The sequence below is a fragment of the Orcinus orca genome, chromosome 5, assembly GCF_937001465.1.
Source record: "Orcinus orca chromosome 5, mOrcOrc1.1, whole genome shotgun sequence".
Classification (NCBI taxonomy): domain Eukaryota; kingdom Metazoa; phylum Chordata; class Mammalia; order Artiodactyla; family Delphinidae; genus Orcinus; species Orcinus orca.
This window is the reverse complement of record NC_064563.1, coordinates 146,297,486-146,317,142: the sequence shown is the minus strand read 5'-3', so window position 1 is coordinate 146,317,142 and position 19,657 is coordinate 146,297,486. Positions and strand designations below refer to the sequence as shown.

The 19,657-nt window shown below is 45.8% G+C and overlaps 1 protein-coding gene and 1 long non-coding RNA gene across 4 annotated transcripts; one reads left to right on the top strand and one right to left on the bottom strand.

Moving 5' to 3' along the window:
• Positions 1–579: 579 nt before the first annotated feature.
• Positions 580–10,940, bottom strand: NDUFV3 (NADH:ubiquinone oxidoreductase subunit V3). 3 transcript variants are annotated; one of them, XM_033418399.2, is made up of 4 exons: positions 10,791–10,940; positions 9,447–9,567; positions 3,370–4,461; positions 580–820 (listed from the first exon to the last, which is right to left on the bottom strand). In XM_033418399.2, the coding sequence occupies exons 1-4, from the start codon at positions 10,842–10,844 to the stop codon at positions 657–659; spliced, it is 1,431 nt and encodes a 476-aa protein (XP_033274290.1). In that variant the 5' UTR covers positions 10,845–10,940; the 3' UTR covers positions 580–656. The 3 variants fall into 3 exon arrangements, with proteins under 3 accessions (XP_033274290.1, XP_004264642.2, XP_049566357.1); XM_004264594.4 differs by lacking the exon at positions 3,370–4,461; XM_049710400.1 differs by lacking the exon at positions 9,447–9,567 and having other exon boundaries at positions 10,791–10,925.
• Positions 10,941–10,994: 54 nt separating this feature from the next.
• Positions 10,995–16,278, top strand: LOC117199297 (uncharacterized). Its single transcript, XR_004480506.2, has 2 exons — positions 10,995–12,050; positions 14,588–16,278. It is a non-coding gene; the product is annotated as an uncharacterized LOC117199297 (long non-coding RNA).
• Positions 16,279–19,657: the final 3,379 nt, after the last annotated feature.

The window sequence follows — 19,657 nt, the reverse complement described above, 5'->3', positions numbered from 1 at the left end:
CTGAACTGACCAGGGGCCCAGCACAGCAGAATCACAGAGGGAAAGCACCTGCAATTCTCTAATTGTGTGGATCTGTCCAGTGACCCATACTTTATAATTAAGGAAAAATTCCCGGACTTCTCTGGTGGCGCCGCGGTTAAGAATCCGCCTCCCAGTGCAGGCGACACAGGTTCAAACCCTGGTCCAGGAAGATCCCACAGGCCGCAGAGTAACTAAGCCCATGCGCCACAACTACTGGGCCTGAGCTCTAGAGCCCACGAGCCACAACTACGGAAGCCCGTGCTCTAGAGCCCGTGCTCCGCAACAAGAGAAGCCACCGCAATGAGAGGCCTGGGCAGGGCAACGAAGAGTAGCCCCTGCTTGCCGCAACTAGAGAAAAGCCTGCGCACAGCAACGAAGACCCAACACAGCCAGAAATAAATAATTAATTAAAAAAATTTTTAATTAAAAAAAAAGAAAAATTCCCTGCACATAGATGCATCTAAACACATGGTGAATAAATCATCAGCAGGACTGCTGCCAATTCACAACTCACTATGAAAGGTGTGGAAGGGAAAGCAATCCTACACACCAGGCCTCTTGACCACTGAGCAGATTTTATTTTCGCACACAAGAATGCAGAAAGACACCGAAAGGTTAATCTTTACACTGAGCTCTCAGTGGCGAGGTGACTCTCGTCCTGAGGAGGGCTGAGGCATCCTGAACTTCAAGAGCTCCAGGTTTAGGTCCAAGAAGGTGTACGTGCTGTAGTCATGATGCTGGAGGTTCTTGTAGGTGGTGTTGTCAAATGGCTCAGCGGGGGTGGCGGCCAGCGGGGACTCTGCGGGGGAAACACAGCGCAGGTGAGGACCTCCGGCAGGGAGGGAGCTTCTGAGTGAGTCAGCGCACACTCACTCACACACTCACACACACACACACACACACACACACACACACACACACACACTCACATACCAAGCATTCTACATGAACCTTTCCTGAATGCACTGTCTACTTAGAAAAGCCCATAAAGCAACACTGTCTTCAAAAGCAAAATAAAGAAATTAGCTGAAAATTTATACTAAAACATACAGCCTCAATAATGCAAGAAATGGAATAGCTTTTACAACGTGCCTTAACATCTTAACTTTGTATACCTCTAGCCTTGAAAATGCCAAGAACAGTTATGGAGGGACTTTCAGGTCATTTAAAGATGCAGAAAAAAAGCAGATCTATTAAAAAATGTCTCTAATAGAAATAAACCATTCACAGAAGAGAAATTTAAAAGCAGAAACTAAGTGAACCTTTTAAGTCTCTAAACGCAAGAAAATTAGATAAAGCCCAGTGGTTATAATAATAATGACACAGTTAAGGGGAACTGGAAATGAGATGTGTAATTTCTGTTGTTTAACTTTTTTTGAAGAAGTTGTTGGTATACTTTAGATTCACAGACTAAGAAATACTTAGCCTTATTTCTCTAAGTGGAAAGAAGAATTAAAATCCACACGCCTACACAACTGGTGATCTTAGAACTAAGAGCGTGGATGAAGCACAAGACGCCCGGCTCTCCTGCAACATGACACGCGACACGATGCAGGCACAGCGAAGCTGGCGTGGGGTGACGGCTCAGCCTGGTTAAGTTCTTACTGACCCTAAACCACTGCCGTCGGGACTCTCGCCACTCCTATTCATGCAGTACAAAAAATAACTACAGTTTTCCACTATTTGGATTCATACCAAAAGTTTTGGTTTTCATTTTTTTGGTTGTATTAGAATAAATGATGTCTTATTTAAATAAATGATTGTCTTTCCAATCTCAACACGCAGAGTATCTTCGATGTGGTATAGGGACATCCCAAGCAGATGCACTCTTACAGCCCAGGTGGGGAAGGTGCTGACTGGAGGGAACGAGGGTCTGGGGAACGCTTGTCCAACACCAATCCCGCCGGAGGGCCAGGAGCCAGGCAGCTGGGCTGGGAGAGCTACGAAGTCGGCCCCCCTGTAGACGCTGCCCCTGCAAGTGAGCTGCACTCCTGGGCAGTGTCTTTAGCCTCTGAAGGGCAAAGACAATACTGGAAAAATAACACAACCATGAAAAAGTAGGGGCAAATTGTTTTCAAAAAGATTGCAGTCTGAAAACCCCCAACTCTCTGTTATCATCCTGAAGGTTTTACAAATTTACAGCAGAATGACTAACAGCAGCATCACGAAAGTGGTTCTTGACGTCTGGAGAAGTCTGGCAGGGGCTGGTACTTCGCACATTTATGAAAGAGAAGATGGAGAGGGAAGAAAACATCAATCCTGTCAACATAGTGCAACCCGTAAGTATAATTACAGGTAATGTAAATTAGGCAAGGGGGGGGGGCTTTAAAAAGAAGAGAGCAAACAGGAAGGAGCGGGGTTTGTCAGTGATGCGTTTTCAAGAGCCACAGATCCTAAGACAGGAGACCTGCTCTACAGTTTCGCCACGATCCACCTAGAGCACACTGCATTTTATGAGGTTCAAAGCGCAAGAAAATGGTAAAATAATAGGAATAAAGTTTCCCTTTAAAAATTTAGGGTAGCAGGGCTTCCCTGGTGGCGCAGTGGTTGAGAGTCCGCCTGCCGATGCAGGGGACACGGGTTCGTGCCCCGGTCTGGGAAGATCCCACATGCCGCGGAGCGGCTGGGCCCATGAGCCGTGGCCGCTGAGCCTGCGCGTCTGGGGCCTGTGCTCCGCAACGGGAGAGGCCACAGCAGTGAGAGGCCCGCGTACCGCAAAAAAAAAAAAAAAAAAAAAAAAATTTAGGGTAGCAAAAAAGCCCTTCATAAAAATTCAATATGGAAAAAGCAGCCCGTTGCGCTTTTTAGGAGCAGGAACTGTCTAGTGTAAATTAGACTCGTGCATTTCATGGCTGCCTTCATGTCACGGCTTTACTCCCTAAAATGCGATTTTCCCTTAGGCATAAAGATGCTGAAAGCCACAGCCTGTCTGGCTCACCTGAAGACCATCAGTACAGCTGGAACTATCGCTCCTCACCTGTGGGAGTTTAATAGGACAGCCGCCCCCTCCACTCAGTGACATGCTCTGCAGGTTCAGGAAATGAACACTTAAACACCCTCAAAAGTTAAGGGTGACGACGTTAAATTGCCTATTTTCACAAGTTACACTGGTTAAGGGACAGTCCAAGAGTGCCAAGGGCATACTCTTCCACTGTGATATAAATTTCAAATGTTTCAGGAATTTTTATCCATAACTAACATATATCCCTCAGCCTATCTGAGACAGTGCTATAGGCCATATTCCTATTGCAGAATCTGATCAAGCGTAAGGCTTCTTCAGATCACACAGCTCTTCAGTCTCACCCACCACCACAGGACAAGAGCTCTCAGCCCCAAGTCAAGGTATACCCTGTGTGCCGTCCTGGCCTTCCATCTGAGTTGCTGAGTCTTCGATGATTCCGCCCTTTTCCTCAAGCTTTAGTACCGCTGTCTTTTCATCAAAAACGTCTTTATTGTGAACAGGGACTGGCTTCAAATTTTTCACTGGTAACTGATCTTCCAAAATCTCTTCCTTAGCCTTCAAGATTCCTTCTGCTACTTGCTTTTCTAGATTTTCCTTTTGGAACAGGGAAAGAGCCACCTCCCCATCAGGCTCTGGTACTTGTTTTTCCAAAAGCCTTTCTGTGGTCTCAGGAGTCGCTGGCAGCCGTCTTCCTGCTCTGGTTTCCGCAGACTGAGTGGGCGCTGGGCTGCCATGCGGTCGCGTGGATAACCCTGATTTCGCACGGTCAGATAAGGTTTTAACTTCCAGTGGCTTCTGGCTTTCCTTATCTATTTCATTGGACGTAGATACTTCCTGCCACTGTTTTTCCTTTACATCTTGCTCCATAAACTTTCCACCTGCGTGTGACTTGGGTGCTGTGGTTTTTGGTTTGGGGTCTTTTCTGTCCTCTGATGGTTGACGGGAGGCCCCTTTCTTCTTTGCCCCGGGGGTCCTCTGTGCAGAGACGAGGTCCGGATGCGGCTGCTGTGATACACTCTTCTCTTGTGCAGATATTTCAATTTGGGGGGCCCCACCTGCAGAGGAATGGGAGGCCTGTGCTACGGGAAACCCTCCTCTGAGCTTGCTCTTTGCCTGAGGACCCGCTTCTGAGCTGTCACCCTCCTCATCTGACTCGGAATCAGAGGAGCTGGACGAAGATGAAGACGAAGATGAATCATCTGTCCCTTTCCTGCCCTGCTGGGTTCCTTCTGAATCAGAACCCTGTTTTCTGAATGGAGGTGCAACTTTCTGAGGAAACTCTACCAAAGTCTTTCTTGGCAAAAACTTCAGAACCCCTTGGTCTGTAAGCGGCATGCTGGCATCGGGGTTAGGGCCAGCTAGCACCCTGCCTTGCTTCACAACTGGTGGGGAAGAAGTGGGTGAAGGTACGTTTTTAGACAATTCATCTGCTGTTGGGGTGGCTAGCTGCTGGCCCCTCTCCTTTGGCTCCACTACATCTAGGAAATGGCATAAAGAGGAAGATTATTTTTAATATTTAGTAAAACAGTGAAAATTCACCAAGGCCACAGACATTTCATTACATATCACCTTGTTATTGATAATATCTTCAACATAATCATCTTAGGAACTGTTCCATCGAAACCCATTCTTAAGTGAAAGGCAAGCCACACAAGACAGAGAACAGTAAAAAACGTAGATGTTTTTCTTGGTAGCTGAAACTTTTTAAGATGGGATTTTTACCAATAGAAGTAACAATCTTGTCTCCATTTTTTGCAGGGAGAGCTTCTGGATGGTAATTTTTTAAGCTACTATTTTCATCTAAATTTAAGATAAACTATAATATAAAGATATTTTCAGATAATGAAGTTTTAGAAATGTATCATTTCTTAAATCCCTAAAAAAATTGGTGCACCTCAAATATTTTAAAAAATTACCCGTATTGTATGAACTTGAACTTTCTGAACAAAACAGCAAAGCAGAAGTAGAGACAGTGGCCTGGGGTGAGCATATGCATGAGTCTAAGAGTGGGAGATCAGATGGAGGGCGTAATGTGATTCAAGTGAAGATGCTGGAGACGATGGGAAGTCCTGCAAAATCCTATCATTTGGGGATTTCCTCTGCCAAGGAAAAGTATTACAAGACCAGAAAAGTCTAAAATAATTTAGTATCATATATATCATTGGAAACAATGAGTTTTAAGCTGTTACAAAAAGATGCTGATATAAACGTCTTAGACTTTGTAGAGTCAGTTACAAAAGAAAACGAAAGCCCGCCACAGTACATTCATGAGAGCTCATTTCATTCAGTTTTCTCAGGTGCTAAATCTCTTTTAACCATACAGATTAGAAGAAAAATACAGGACAAGTGTTTATAAATTAAAATTACTTTTCAAATCTAAAGCAAAACTTTATAAAGTATATTTCAGATGAGCAAACTCTAAATGCATTCCTTACTTTCAAGTCTAGGAGTCTACTTTATACTAAAGAGTATACTACTTCTTTAAAGTGGAAAAAAATGTATTTCTAACTTTACCATCTTACTGGTATCCAAAAAAGTTTCTAATTGTTTTCTGAGCTCAGGAACTCTCTCTCTCTAAAACAGAATGATAGAAAATGGTCAAAGAAAACTGAGGAATAACCAGAAATAATGAGAAATGGGTCAGAGAGAGGTTAATGGGCAGTGTAAGAGGATATGACTGAACAGCTGGAGCAGTGGGTCACTGCTTAAAAAACCATCACCGTGTCACCTCCACCCCCACCACCCCCTCTGCCATGCCCTGTCTGATTCTGTGGCCGTGCGCCACCCCAGAATCTGCATTCTGACTACAGGAGCAGAACAGAGCTCCAGGATCGTGTTAAACATAAAACCATGGCAAAGGCATGCACATGCACTTGAACTCTCTCTCTGTCTTTCTAAACCATACCTGATATAGCCCAGAAATTCCTATAAGCAATGGGTAACACAGGCTGGTCTACAAACCCTGCTAGCCTGCTCACCTGTATCATTAATACACTTTTACGCTGAGCATGAATTTTCCAGTGTGAAAAATTAACTTAAAATAAAGCTTATTTTAGATAGGCTGCTATCTAATTATTATGCCTCAATCTTCTAAAATTTATTGTGGAGATTTTTAAAAATGTAAATAAGTTATTAAAACGTTAATCACCTATTGAAAACAGGAAGAAAACTTCAAATGATATAGTTTATTTTGTTTGAAAAAGGAAACTTCTGTCTTATTTAATGTTATAAGAACATTAATGCTCTTATTAACATTAACAGATAATGTTAATAAGAATATTAATGTTTTAAAATATCTTTTATTCAGGCTTAGTTATTGGGACAATTCCATGGAAAGGCTAATAGAATAAGCCTCAGTAGCATATTTGCTTTTTATTAAGAGCCAACCTCTGACCTGCTGCAGCACAGGCCCAGCGTCCTCTGTGACTCAGCAGGAAGCCTGCCACAACGATCTGTAGCTGCCACCAGTGACCCCTGTGCCAAAGTGCCAGTGTGGACACCACACCTGCATTCACAGTGCAGGATGTCACCTGGAGACACAACCATTGGGTACAGGAACAATGGCTCTCACTTTGAATATAAGTATGACTTTACCTGTTTGTTTTCATGAAACCTCTTGCGTGTCTAGAGGCGGGATGCCTGCATACTCTGAAAACGTTTTAGTTTCAGTGTGACTTTCCTTGAAAGATAAATATACGAAAACACAAAGCTACTTAAATAAGACTAGCCATGGAGACACCCCTCCCAGCACAAGAGGGGGGCTTTCAGGGACGGTTTCGAACCCTCAGAGACCATCACAACCCACGTAAATAAAGGTCTACGAACACTAGTGACAGCGCAGAGACAGGAGTTCTCTTATTGCTTCTCTATCTCCTCTCAATTTGAATTTACTGAATTTCTTTCCTGCTCATTGAAAAGCAAGGGAGGGCATGACCTTCAACGTTTTAGTAGTCCCCTACTGAAAGGAAAAATGCCTTTGGTGTTTGAAACAGGTCAGCAGCCTTACAATACCGCCACATCTTGTCAGTGGGTCACAAAACTAATTTCAGAAACAAAGCACATTCAGAAACAAAGGTGCATTTCAACAAGATGTGAAAGAATAGTTATTCAAATTCTGTATGGTAACTAAAACCTCTTTTTACATGTTTTTTACTATTAAAAAAAGTTTTGTTTTGTTTTTTTTGGTTTTGGCTTTAATGAACATGCGAGAACCGAGACCTTTTTCAGAGGCAAGACAGCACATTGCTTATAAATATGGGCTGTGGGGCTTCCTGCCTGGGCTCAGACTGGGCTCTACTACCGACATCTGTGTGACCTTGGGCAGCTCAGGAGTCCCCCGCCCACTTTCTCATCTATAACCCAGGGATACTAATGGTACCTTCTCACAGGGTGTGGAGGGGAGATACGGAGTGCTTAAAACAGTGCCTAGCAACACTGGTTAGAATTAAATACATCAAATCCCTATTTCCGGAGATTCCTCATTTCTCAAACTGGAACAGGGGCTTGAAGCAGATAATGAACTTTGGCTTCCTGACAGAGTCTTTAGAAAGCCACATAGGAGTTATCCTGTCAATGGTTTATTACTGATTATTGCAAAATTCAGCCTAGTGATGGAATTCACCAGAACATCAAAGCTGGCAAGCCAGGCAGCTGTGCAGGGGAGGCACCCACTTGGAGACCCGGATTCTGATGTCTGTGCTCGCCATGCTGGCAGCTCCCCTCAGGAAGGAATCGTTGGCTACGATGAGCTGCGCCCCAGGTGGAACAATGGAGAGCGTGTTCACCCCAGATGCAGATCCCCGGACTAGATGTGAACCCAAGGGTGAGCGCTCAGGGCCCGGTCTGCACGCAGGGAACTTTCCCTCGAGCTTCCAAAACCACCCACAGTGGCAATGTGCCACTGACGGGCCAAAGCATTTCTGTATCTTACACTCACCAATCACTGACACTTCGGGAGAAATACTGAGGCCTGCACATGTTGACTTAGAAGCATCATTTCTTTTTCTTCATGGAGGGACTGTAATTATTTTTTAAATTCTGAGATACAAACATAATGTGCATTAAAGACGGTGTAGCTCTAAAAACTGTCCTCCCACCTGACAGCACATACACATGACACGCCGGTCATCAGTCTCACATCGACCAGGCCCAGACTGGCATGCTGATCCCGCTGAGCACGGAGGAACTCCGAGGGCGGCAGGGCCCGCCACGCCCAGAGGCAGAAGCTACATGAGCCCGAGGCCAACTCCCAGCTCCGTGTTCCCTTCTCGTAACTGTACCCCAAACCGCCACAGGATGAAGTATTCCATTTCTACTCATAGGCAGAAGCATGTTTGTAAAAAGGGGGATCTTTGGAAAAAAGAAGAGTCCTTATGTTTAAGATACCTGTTTAGAAACGTACAGATGAAAATGAAAATGGAATTCTGGCTTTAAAAACACAGCAGGTACAGGACAGAAAACAACGCTCCTGCTGAATTCGGACGGGAGCGCGTAGACACCACAGGGAGGGTACACCTGCTCAGCGTGGATGGATGGCGTGTGAAAGGCAGTGGGTGGCTGGCTCTCTCAACAGCGCGCAGACGTTTTATAGGCTGCCCATGTCTCCGTGGGCAGATGAAGGGGGACAAAAGTGTCTACACTCTTTTCAAGCATTCAAACTGAGTAAATGATATTCTGATGAAAACAAGACAAACTCCAATTATCCTTCTAAACCCCACACAGTCAAAGCTTTATAAAGAGACTGTATATATCATATGCATGCATTAAGAGTTAACTAGGGTTTCATCAGTTAAGACTAAACGTGGTGGACCTGGATTATAATCAGGTTTACACTGCTGCATTTCCTGCTCTCCTCCTATGAGGATATACGACATTGGGTTCAGGGGAAAAAGTCAAAACTGGTGATAAAAGTCAAAATGACTGTGGACAGAGCTGGAAGCAGATTAGAATCATGCTTCACCAGAGTCATAATGGAAGACGGTACCTACTCCTAACTCTCTCTCCACAGTCGTAAAAGGATGCCTGCAATCCTGGGCTATGACCAAGCAAAGCCTGGGAGACTACGGATAAGTCCCAGAGACACTGAAAAGTCACAATCAGGGAAGAAAAAAAAGGAGGGGTTCACAGCTACTTCACGGGAGTATGGGATCGGTATTAGGGCCACCTAAATGCCACAGAGCCTGCATACTCTGCAGCCCATTGCTATCCGTGGAGTACGGCAATTAGAAAATACAGAGAGAACAGTTCAGGGCTAATCGTTGAGTTCAGCCTTAACAGAGTTAACTGTTATGTTACTGATGTGTTTGGTCTAAAGCCTGTTACAGATCCTATGTCTGATTATAACCTGGACACTGCTAGAAACAAAGAGTCCAATTATGTAGCTAGTAAACTCCTTTTCCTGCTTGGGAAGCTGACTGATTTACTCTGTATTCTGTCTCCCTTAAAACGACCACTAAAATCTTACTTTTTGGTGGACTTTGCTTCTTGGGATTCGGTGGCAATCCCTTTTCATTCTTTCCTGATTCTGCAGAGAGAGAAACTGTAGAAGCAAGTCCTCGAAACACTCCTGCTTCTAGGAGCACAGTCTGACAAAAGAATGGCACAAATACGAATATTTTAGAGTAATACCGTTTTTAACAGCTATTACGACACGAATACTACGTATTATTATGACATATAAATGTTTTGCATACATATGGCATATTTCTAACAGTTATTACAATTCTCTTAATCTATGTGTATTATGGAAATTTGGGAAAATACTAAAAAAGCTGCAAGAAAAAAACACCTGAGTTCAAGGACAGTCACTATTAACATTTGGGTATTTCTCCAACCAGACTTTCTCCTGACTGTGCTGTTTTGTACTCTCCAATTACCTATCAACCTACAAAATACTGATTCTTTTCATAAAATGTTTTCCTGTACTTAGAATATAAAGTAGAAGCACTATCTAGCCATGAAAAATAATGTACATGAATAATAGTTGCTTCAAAACTGCCTACCATATATCATAAGTGGAAAGCATTTTACAGAGCGTTAATTCACTCAGCATACATCTACTAAGGCCTGCTATGTGCCGGGCACTGTTCCAGATGCTGGACACAGAAGAGAGGTGCCTACAGCCCATGTATGAGAGTGAAACATTTGCTTCTTATGGTTATGACGTCAGCACGTGTGTATATGTATACATGAAAGCAAAAACCGAAATGAACTGGGACTAGATATGCAGAGGTAAATAGTGGCCTCTCTGACAACAGATCTCCCCTCCAACCATCTGTACTTTATTTTGCCACGAATAGTTCTTGCTTTTGTAATAAGAGCCCCTTTTAATTGTAAAGATAGTGAAGGGGACTTTGCTTTTCCTATATGGAGAAAGCCCTTCTTTCTTCCTTTTTTTTCACAGATGAGGTAACCTAAGCTGGCTTCACATGGCTGCCTCGTAAGTTACCGGGTCAACCAGGTGCCTGAAAGTGCCCTTATTTCCTCGCGGGTTAAATAAGCAGTAGAGACACTGTCCTCAAGGGTTCGGACAGGGCTCGGCGCGGGGCACCAGCGGCCCCCACGTCTGTCGGAGGCCTGGACCGCACACCGGAGGTTCCCGGTGATCCAGGACCAGAGGGAGCGGTGGCCGGGGTCGCCGGGACCCTCGCCGCTCCCCGGGCCCGGCCCCCGACCAGACGTCCTCTCTTCGGCCCAGGAAGTGGGGTCAGCGGCGTCCCCGGACGGCTGGAGGTGACCGTCAGGGCCGCGGTCCTCGCCCCGCCCTCCACGGGCTCCCGGGCGCCGGCCCGGTCCGGCCCCCCTTTACCTTCAGCCCCCCGGCTAGTCCTTGCCGCAGCAGAAACGAGGCCGCCATGGCCATGACGGGAGCGCGGGCCGGGGAACAAGCCGGGCGGAAAAAGGTCACACCTAACAGACACGGCCGCAGCGCGCCCTCTGCCACCTGAGGGCCCGCCCCCTAGGATGAAGGCGCCAATCACAGGCAGGGACGGGGCGGGGCGGGGCTCCGGCTGCTGCGCGCGCACCACCGCCGAGGTCCTGCGCGCGCATCCTGGCGGCCTCCAGGTTCCCCGCGCTGCGCCTCGAGGCCACGCCCCCGGGAAGAGCCACCAATCACTGGCGGTTGGGGCCCGCGGACCCGGGCGGTGCGGCGGCCTGGGCGCTGGGTCACCGAAGGGATTATTGTGGGTGCCATTTCCTGTACTCCGTCCGGAGTGGTCACCTGTGGTCACCCTGCAGGGCAGCCTCAGGTGGGACCGTGGACGCTCTTTTGGCCTGTGACCGCACTAGTCCCGTAGCCAAACAGATCAGAAGTGCAAGCTTTAGTTTACTTGAGTGTTTATAACTTGCGGTGCAGACTCCCCCCAAGTTAGGCATAGACATGGAGTAGGTGTGGTTAGTTATTGGCTTCCTTCTCCCCCATTGATCGTGCCTTCAATCCCCGCTCCTGCCCATGCCCGGTGCCGGGAAGCATTCCAACCAAGAGGAGCATACCCACACCTCAACTCCACCCGGGAGAGGCCCCCCACCGTGGCTAAGGCTGGAGACTCATACAAGTGCCAGATAAATGGGTAAAACAGATAACCCGTGAAACCGTGCCCCATAGGGTTAAAAAAAAGCATCCCCATAGGATTAACAGAAACTGGTGACTAACAGAAATACCTGAGCTTGTCTGACAGAACAGCAGCTAAAGGAACAGCTCGCTAAAAACTCTGCTTCTAACGTGCCTTCACTGACCAAGCTTACCTTAATTACTTCTGACTCCTTAGTCACGCCTATAGATAACACCTCTGACCTATGGGTCACTGTAGTAATGGAGGCTTTAGTGGTTTTTCAAGAACTTTAGTGGTTTTTCAACGACCACTTCGGTGACCCAGCGCCCAGGCCGCCGCGCCGTTTTTCAGGAACTTGGGGTGGGCTCCTGTCCAGTTCAAGCCGGCTAAGACTGGTTGGGATCACCAACCCTAAAACTGGGCCCGTGCCAGGTGTCGGACGAATGACCTTTTGAGATCAGAGGGTGGAAAACTGCACCCTCAGATCCTGCTAATCAGGAGGAACAGATGTCACCGTGAGTGATTTTAGCGCTTTTCTAGATATTCGGCTCATAACATCTGCTGCAAATCTCTAACTATCCGAGGGCCTGTTCTGCCAGTTTCTCCCAGAGCACAGAGGGCCTCATTGCTGATCTCCACCCTGAGCTCCTTTCAGGGGGTGTAGAAGGTGAGCGGCTGCAGTGGAGGATGACCTCATCTTTGTAGAGGCAGATGGCAAGGGACAATTTGTAGTTGGCACCAGCACCTAAGCCTGGGGGGAGCAGGACCTCCTTGGACGCTGCTGCAGCCAGGTGGGGAGGTTAAGCAGGCCTACACGACATTTGGCCAGAAGGAACAGAAGCAACAAGAGGCAAACAGGAAATAGAAAAACCAAGCAGGGGCCAGAGAAAGGGCCGGTGGTCTCACAGGTATTTGTGGAGAGGAGATTACATCTTATTTCACAGCCAGCTGGGAAAGTGTAGGCGAGATTTTGCTGCCAGCGGGGGTTGTTCGTCAGTGGTTAATTCTCTGCCCTAGTCGTTCTGCGGGCACCGTCACCTGTGCCTGAGGTTCTAGCAAGTGATGATCCAGCGTTTTTAGGCAAAACCTCAAAAACTTGTGTTTGTCTACATTCCTTAAGGAATCACATAAAATTCTGTCTAAACTATTAGGAATCCACCACCCACCCAACCAAGGGTGAATTAAACTTCTTTTTAAGATAACTGGATCACTTGGGCATCACTTGGACCCAGTGATGGGTGTCCTGAACTCAAAGGTGTTTGGGCCAAAGAGGAAAATTAACATACTCAGCTATCACACCTTCCATACGCATGACCTCACTCTGCATCCTGGGCTAATATGTACATACATTGTAAGCCCCAAAGGAAATGTATTATGGCATTATCCTATGTAAATAAGTATGATTTAATTACGTCTTAAATTAAGATTTTTTTAAAACAAAGCTTTCAGTAACAGTGTAGTTTCTAAATTTATTTTTATTGAAGTACAGTTGATTTACAATGTTGTGTTAGTTTCAGGGGTATAGCAAAGTGATTCAGTTATATATATATATATTTTTTCAGAGTCTTTTCCCATATAGATTATTACAAAATATTGAGTATAGTTCCCTGTGCTATACAGTAGGTCCTTGTTGTTTATTTTATGTATAGTAGTGTGTATATGATAACAGTGTAGTTTAAAACTATTGTTTAGAATGACCATACATAGTATGCCTAAGTTAGTAAGATAATTTTCTTTTTAATAATCGAATAAAAAAGCAGATTGCTCAGCAAACAGGAAAAGTAAATTTAAAAGCTTTTACATAAAGAAAAAATACGAAAATAAAGTTGAAGTTATACTGGATGTACCTAAAACTGTGTTTTAAAACATATGTAATGACTTCTATTTCTGGTAGTATGTGGCCACGAGACGTAATGAAGAACCCTCGGGTTACAAAACATGTAGCAATGCTGGGTACAGTATTACAAGCATAATTTCAAACGACCAGTTCCGTTCTCACGCCAGTTCTGCTTTCCGTGGTCTCTGCTGGCTCCTATTCATGACTGCCGGGCACTGATGTACTGGGAGCTCGTGTTTCTGGGCTCTTCTCTGTGGGAATTCCCAAGTTCCGGGTTGAATGTGCGTTCCTCCCTAGTGGGTTTGGGTTTTGCCATACCCTTCTTAGTGCTGGTTGTCTTGGTCTAGTGTGATCATGTTTTTCACAGTCTGGAGTGTCCTGGACCACAGGAAGTGTGTGTCTCCAGGGGCCAAAACACAGAAGCCAGAAACGACAAGAAGCCAGCACTGCCCTGGGAGCATTTGCTGATCTCAGTAAAGCCAAAGCATTGGTTTAACTGACATCAGAAGAGGAGACAAGACTTTGGCCCTGAGGACACTTGGGAGTGGGCTGGAGAGCATCAGAGGAAGCCCTTGCAGAACTCCCCTCAGTGACAGGGTGAACCTGGGCAAAGCCACCCGCTAGCAAAAAAATCTGCAAAGAAAGTCCACAGGAAATGTGTCTATCTCAGGTGGGGATACATATCTCAAGGCCTATTCTCTCTTGAGTCTGGGGTTAAAACATACACATACCTCCCATGGTCCAGGACATGCCAAGCCCTAAAATTAAAATTTCTCTCTAGCAAAAGATACTATAAAAAGTGAAATGGCAAGCCACAAACCGGGAAATCATTTAACTCGTGAGGAATTGGTATCCAACATACATAAAGTGTTTCCTACTTATTAACAAGAGGGACAAGCCACCCAAAAGAATCAGATAGGGGCTACCTCTGGAGGGGATTTGGGAGACTGGAGTGAGGCCTACATGGAAGGGAGCCTTGGGGCTTCAGTTCTATTTGTAATGGTTAGTTCTTAAGGTATATTGGGGGTACATGAGTGTTTGCTCTCTTATATGCATGGTTTTGATTTGTAAGAAATATTTCATAATGCATTTTGATGAGTTAAAAAACCCCACAAATGCTTTGTTTCATTTGGTGCTTCAAAGTTATAAGATTGTTTTCTTTTCTCTCTTCTTTTTTTACTTTTTGACCATGCCGTGAATCACGTGGGATCTTAGTTCCCGAATCAGGGATCCAACCCGTGCCCCCTGCAGTGGAAGCACAGAGTCTTAACCACTGGACCACCAGGGAAGTCCTGATATGATCGTTTTAGATGCCCACTGTTTCATGGAAAGGGTGTAGATTCCAACGATGCTACTAGAAAGGCTGTCTTCTTGTACACTGACGTGATGACTAGGATTATCCAGCAAGGTCCTGTGTATGTGAATCCTGCATATCTAAGCATGCTCTAACTCATTCCCGATGGACCAACAGGGATAAAAGTTGCATCCAGCTTGGAAGATCTGCTTTCACGTTTCTCCCGCCTCACCAAGTGGCTGTTACCGGAGACTTTCCAAGCGTCTGATGGACAAAGGTCGCTACCAACTAAGCGAGAAGCTGAGTGCTGCCACTAAGAACTTAGTTGTTATAATACTAGTGTCCTCAAGATGAAAACACGTGTCGTAGTAGCCTGCAGGGCCTGCTGTAACAAAGGACCACAAACTGGGTGGCTTAAAACAACAGAAATTTATTGTCTCACAGTTTTTCCTGGAGGTTGGAGTCCTAACTCAAGGTGTCAGCAGGGCCACGCACCCCCTGAGATCCTGGGTGGAATCTTTCCTTGCCTCTTCCTAGCTGTGGTGGCCAGCAGTCCCTGCTGTCCCTGGGTTTCTGCTGCATCAGTCCAGTCTCTGCCTCTGTCTCCACAAGGCGCACTCCTCATGTGTCTTCACTGAGTCTTCCTTCTGTGCATGTCTGTGTATCTAAATTTCCCCCATTATAAGGACACCAGTCGTACTGGATTAGGGCCCACCCTGATGGCCTCATTATAACTTGGCTACCTCTGTAAAGACCCTCTCTCCAAATAGGGTCATGTCCTGAGGTCCTGGGGCTTAGGGCTTCCACATGTCTTCAGTATATCTGGGGGAAACACAATTCAACCCATAACATATGTCAAAACCACACCAAATGGGAGATTATGAGTGACTTTATTTTTTTAATGGAAAAAATGGTTAAGCTTTATTGAGATATAATTGACAAAACATTGTGTAAGTTTAAGGTGAATAATGTGATGATTTGACGTATGTACAGTTGACCTTTGAACAACAGGCTTTGAACTGCATGGGTCCACTTATACCTGTATTTTTTTCAATAAATATAGTACCTGTATTTTCCTTTTACAGGTCTTTACATTAACTAAGTGTAGGGAAAAGTTTGTGTTCGATTAGCAATCACAATATGCGGAATCAAAAGAACTGGGGTTTGAGTCCTGATTCGGAACAAACTGCGTCAGCTTCCTGCCCTTTGAGGCAGAGATAGCAGTACATGCATTTCGACTGCACAGGGGGTTGGCGTCCCTAACCCCTGAGTTGGTCAAGGGTCAAGTGTATATATTGCAAATTATTACCACAGTAAGTTTAGTTAACACTCCCCTCGCCTCACATAGGTATAATTTTTGTGAGTGTGGTGAGAACTTTTAAGATCTACTCTATTAAATTTCCATCATGCAATCCAATATTCCTAACTATGGTCACCATGTTGTACATTACATGCCCAGTGTTTATTCATCTTATAACTGGAGGTTTGTAGCCTTTGACCACTTCACCCATTTTCCCCCGATTCCCCACTCCAACCCCTGTCCGTGCCAACTGCCAATCTGCTGTTTCTATGAGTTTGGTTTTTTATTCCACATATAAATAAGATTATACAGCATTCATCTTTTTCTGCCTGTCTTAGTTCACACAGAATCATGCCCTCTAGGTTCATCCATGTTGTTGCAATGGTGCAGTGGCAGGATTTACTTCTTTTTTATGGCTGAATTATATATATACATATATATATGTGTATATATATATATATGTAGCATTTTCTTTTTTCTTCTCTTTTCCGTACAATTTTTATTTTATTTTTTATTGAGATATAGTTGACGTATAACATTGTATTAGTTCCAGGTGTACAACATAATGATTCAGTACTTGTATACATTGTGAAATCATGACCACAGTAAGTCTAGGTAAAATTCATTACCACACATAGTTGCAAACTTTTTTTCTTGTGATGAGGACTTTCAAGATCTATTCTCTTAACTTTTAAAAAAATTAATTAATTGATTTTTGGCTGCATTGGGTCTTCGCTGCTGCGCGCAGGCTTTCTCTAGTTGCCACGAGTGGGGGCTATTCTTCGTTGCGGTGCGCGGGGGCTTCTTTTTTTGTGGAGAACGGCCTCTAGGTGCGTGGGCTCAGTAGTTGTGGCTCTCGGGCTTAGCTGCTCTGCGGCAGGTGGGATCTTCCCGGACCAGGGCTCGAACCCGTGTACCCTGTATTGGCAGGCAGATTCTTAACCCGTGCGCCACCAGGGAAGCCCCTTCAATTAGATTTGATTAAAATTAAAAAGGTACATGTTATCATGAAATTTGATGAAAAAAATCTTGAGGAAAATAAGTCTTGTTGGCACAAGTACTATAAGAATTCAAAGTATGAGGCAAGTGATTTATCAACTCAAAAACTTCAAAATGCTTAAGTTTTGTTTACATCTGACCGTCAAGTACAGATCTTTAAGTTTTCATTTATAGCTGCTCTGCGTCTTTTGATACAATGCAGGATTCCTCTTAAGTCTTTATTATTTTTCCTCCAAATAACAAATAATAAAGACTTAAGAGGAATAGTGCAACTCCAAAAAAATTGTAGTTATTTCTCGAGGTTGTAACCTATAACATGAAAGTAGTGAAGCTTCAGGGTCAGTTTAGTGTTTGTTTTTTTTGCGGTACGCAGGACGCGCAGGCTCAGCGGCCATGGCTCACGGGCCCAGCCGCTCCGCGGCACGTGGGATCTTCCCGGACCGGGGTACGAACCCGTGTCCCCTGCATCGGCAGGCGGACTCTCAACCACTGCGCCACCAGGGAAGCCCCAAGGTCAGGTTAAATACGCACATTATGGTTAATTGTATCTGTTAGAATGTGTGTTACAGAACATTTAAAACGATGTAAACCACGATTGTAAAGAAAGTTAAATTTGCCTGCAAGCCTGTGATGACTGGCTGCCCCTTTCTAGGATCTCTGTGCTCTTGGTATTGTTATCCCACCCAGAAGAGAAACTGTAAATTCACCTGCGGGCCTGAAAAATACCCCAGACCATGAGTATGGACTTTCACTGTACCGGCTAGGTTAGCTGAATAGAAATGATGTTTATAGCCGACTCACCTTCAGAAACAGTGTGGAGCCTCCTGCTTCCTCTGCTTTCTGCCCAGCGTCAATCCCTCCTTGGAAGCTCCCTTGCGATGATCTCATGTGAGTCTCCGGCTTAGCTCCTGCCCCTTCTCCCCACCCCCAACCTCCCGCCCCCAGCCCTCTGCGTTCTCTGTTCTGTGATTCAGACTCTCTTCCATCTTCTGCCTCCATGAAAGCCCCTTTTACCTCATTGCCTTAAAGGAAGCCCAGCTTTTCCCAAGCATTCTGCTTTTTTTTTTTTTAATATTTATTTTAATTTGCTGCGGGTCTTAGCTGCGGCACGCGGGTTCTTCCTTGGGATCTTTGTTGCGGCACGGGGGATCCTCCATTGCGGCATGTTGGATCCTCCACTGCAGCGCGTGGGCTCCTCACTGTGGCACATAGGCTCAGTAGGTGTGGCGCGCAGGCTTAGTTGCTCCGCGGCACGTGGGATCTTAGTTTCCCGACCAGGGATCGAACCTGAGTCCCCTGCATTGGAAGGCTGATTCCTAACCGCTGGACCACCAGGGAAGTCTCCCAAGCATTCTGCTTTAAGTCTGGGTGTCAATTCATCCTTGAATCAAACTGGAGGTGGGGCTGAGTCAGGCAGAGTTTCCATGCCTCATGCCTATCGTAATTCGTCTTATGCAAAAATAGCTGATCTTTTAAGACTGCCAATTAGTTGTTCCATTTATTTACTTAGAAAATATTGAGCACTGACTTCATGCCAGGTTTTGTGGTGCAAGCTGGGGCTTCGATCGGTGACTTGCCAATTTAGTAGGCATCAGTCCCTGCCTTCATGGCGTTTGTAGTCTGGAGACAGACATTAAACAAGTTATCACGGTGCCGTGGATGCAAGTAATGGAAAGTCAGGAGAGGCTTCCCTGATTAAGTGATGACTCCACTGTGATGAAACTGAGTGACTGGAATTAACTAGGGACACAGACAGGGTGTGGGGAGAACATTTCAGGCGGAAAGAATAGCACGCGCTAAGGTCCTGTGGTTAGCAGAACCATTGTTCCAGTGAACGGAAGGGTAGTCACGGCTAGAGCACTGAGACTGAAGCGGGCCTGGTAGGGAAGGAGGCTGCAGAGTCGTTAGGAGGCAGACCACACTTGGTCTCTTAGTGGAAGATTAGGATTTGGTTTCTGTACTGAGAACAATGAGAAGCCACTTGTTGATTTTAAGCAGGGAATTGGAACTGTGTTCTGAAAAGGTCCCTCTGGCTTCAGTGTGGAAACTGCATGAGGTGGGGGTGGCGGGGAGACAAGGGCGGATGTGACACCAGTGAGCAGTGAGACTCCTGTGGGCTGTGTTGTGGCGGAGGCCACGGAGCTGGAGAGAAGGGGCGTCCAGGAGGATTTATGAGATTAGATGAAGAGTGTGGAATATGGGGGCGGAGAGTCCCGAGAAATCATCCCGCATAACTGATGCCTGGTGACCCACTCCAAGAGCATGAGAACACAGGAAAGGAGCCCTATCTTGGGTTGAAAAATAGCAGTTCAGAGGCTTTGCGTTTCGGGCGCGTCTGGCTTATCCTCCCTCAGCTCTGAGCCCACCTCTGACACCGTGTCCTCGACCTGGAGGCAAACTCAGACGCTCTCACTTTTTGAAGGACCAAGTAGGTACCAGGCCGGCCAAGTCGCCCGGCCACAGCGTGAGAAAGATCCAGAACTGGCCTTATGCAGTCTGGAGGATGAGACGAACACTAAACAAGCAAGTGTATTCCATCCGGACAAACGCGATCAGCAACCGACCCCAAGCCACCAGAGGCGCGAAGGCTAGCTTGCGAGTTTTAGGGATAATGCACCTTCTGCGCATGCCCGGGGCTGGCGCGTTCGCGGGGCCAGCCCGGATGACGTCTCCTCGCGGCGTCTACGTCTGA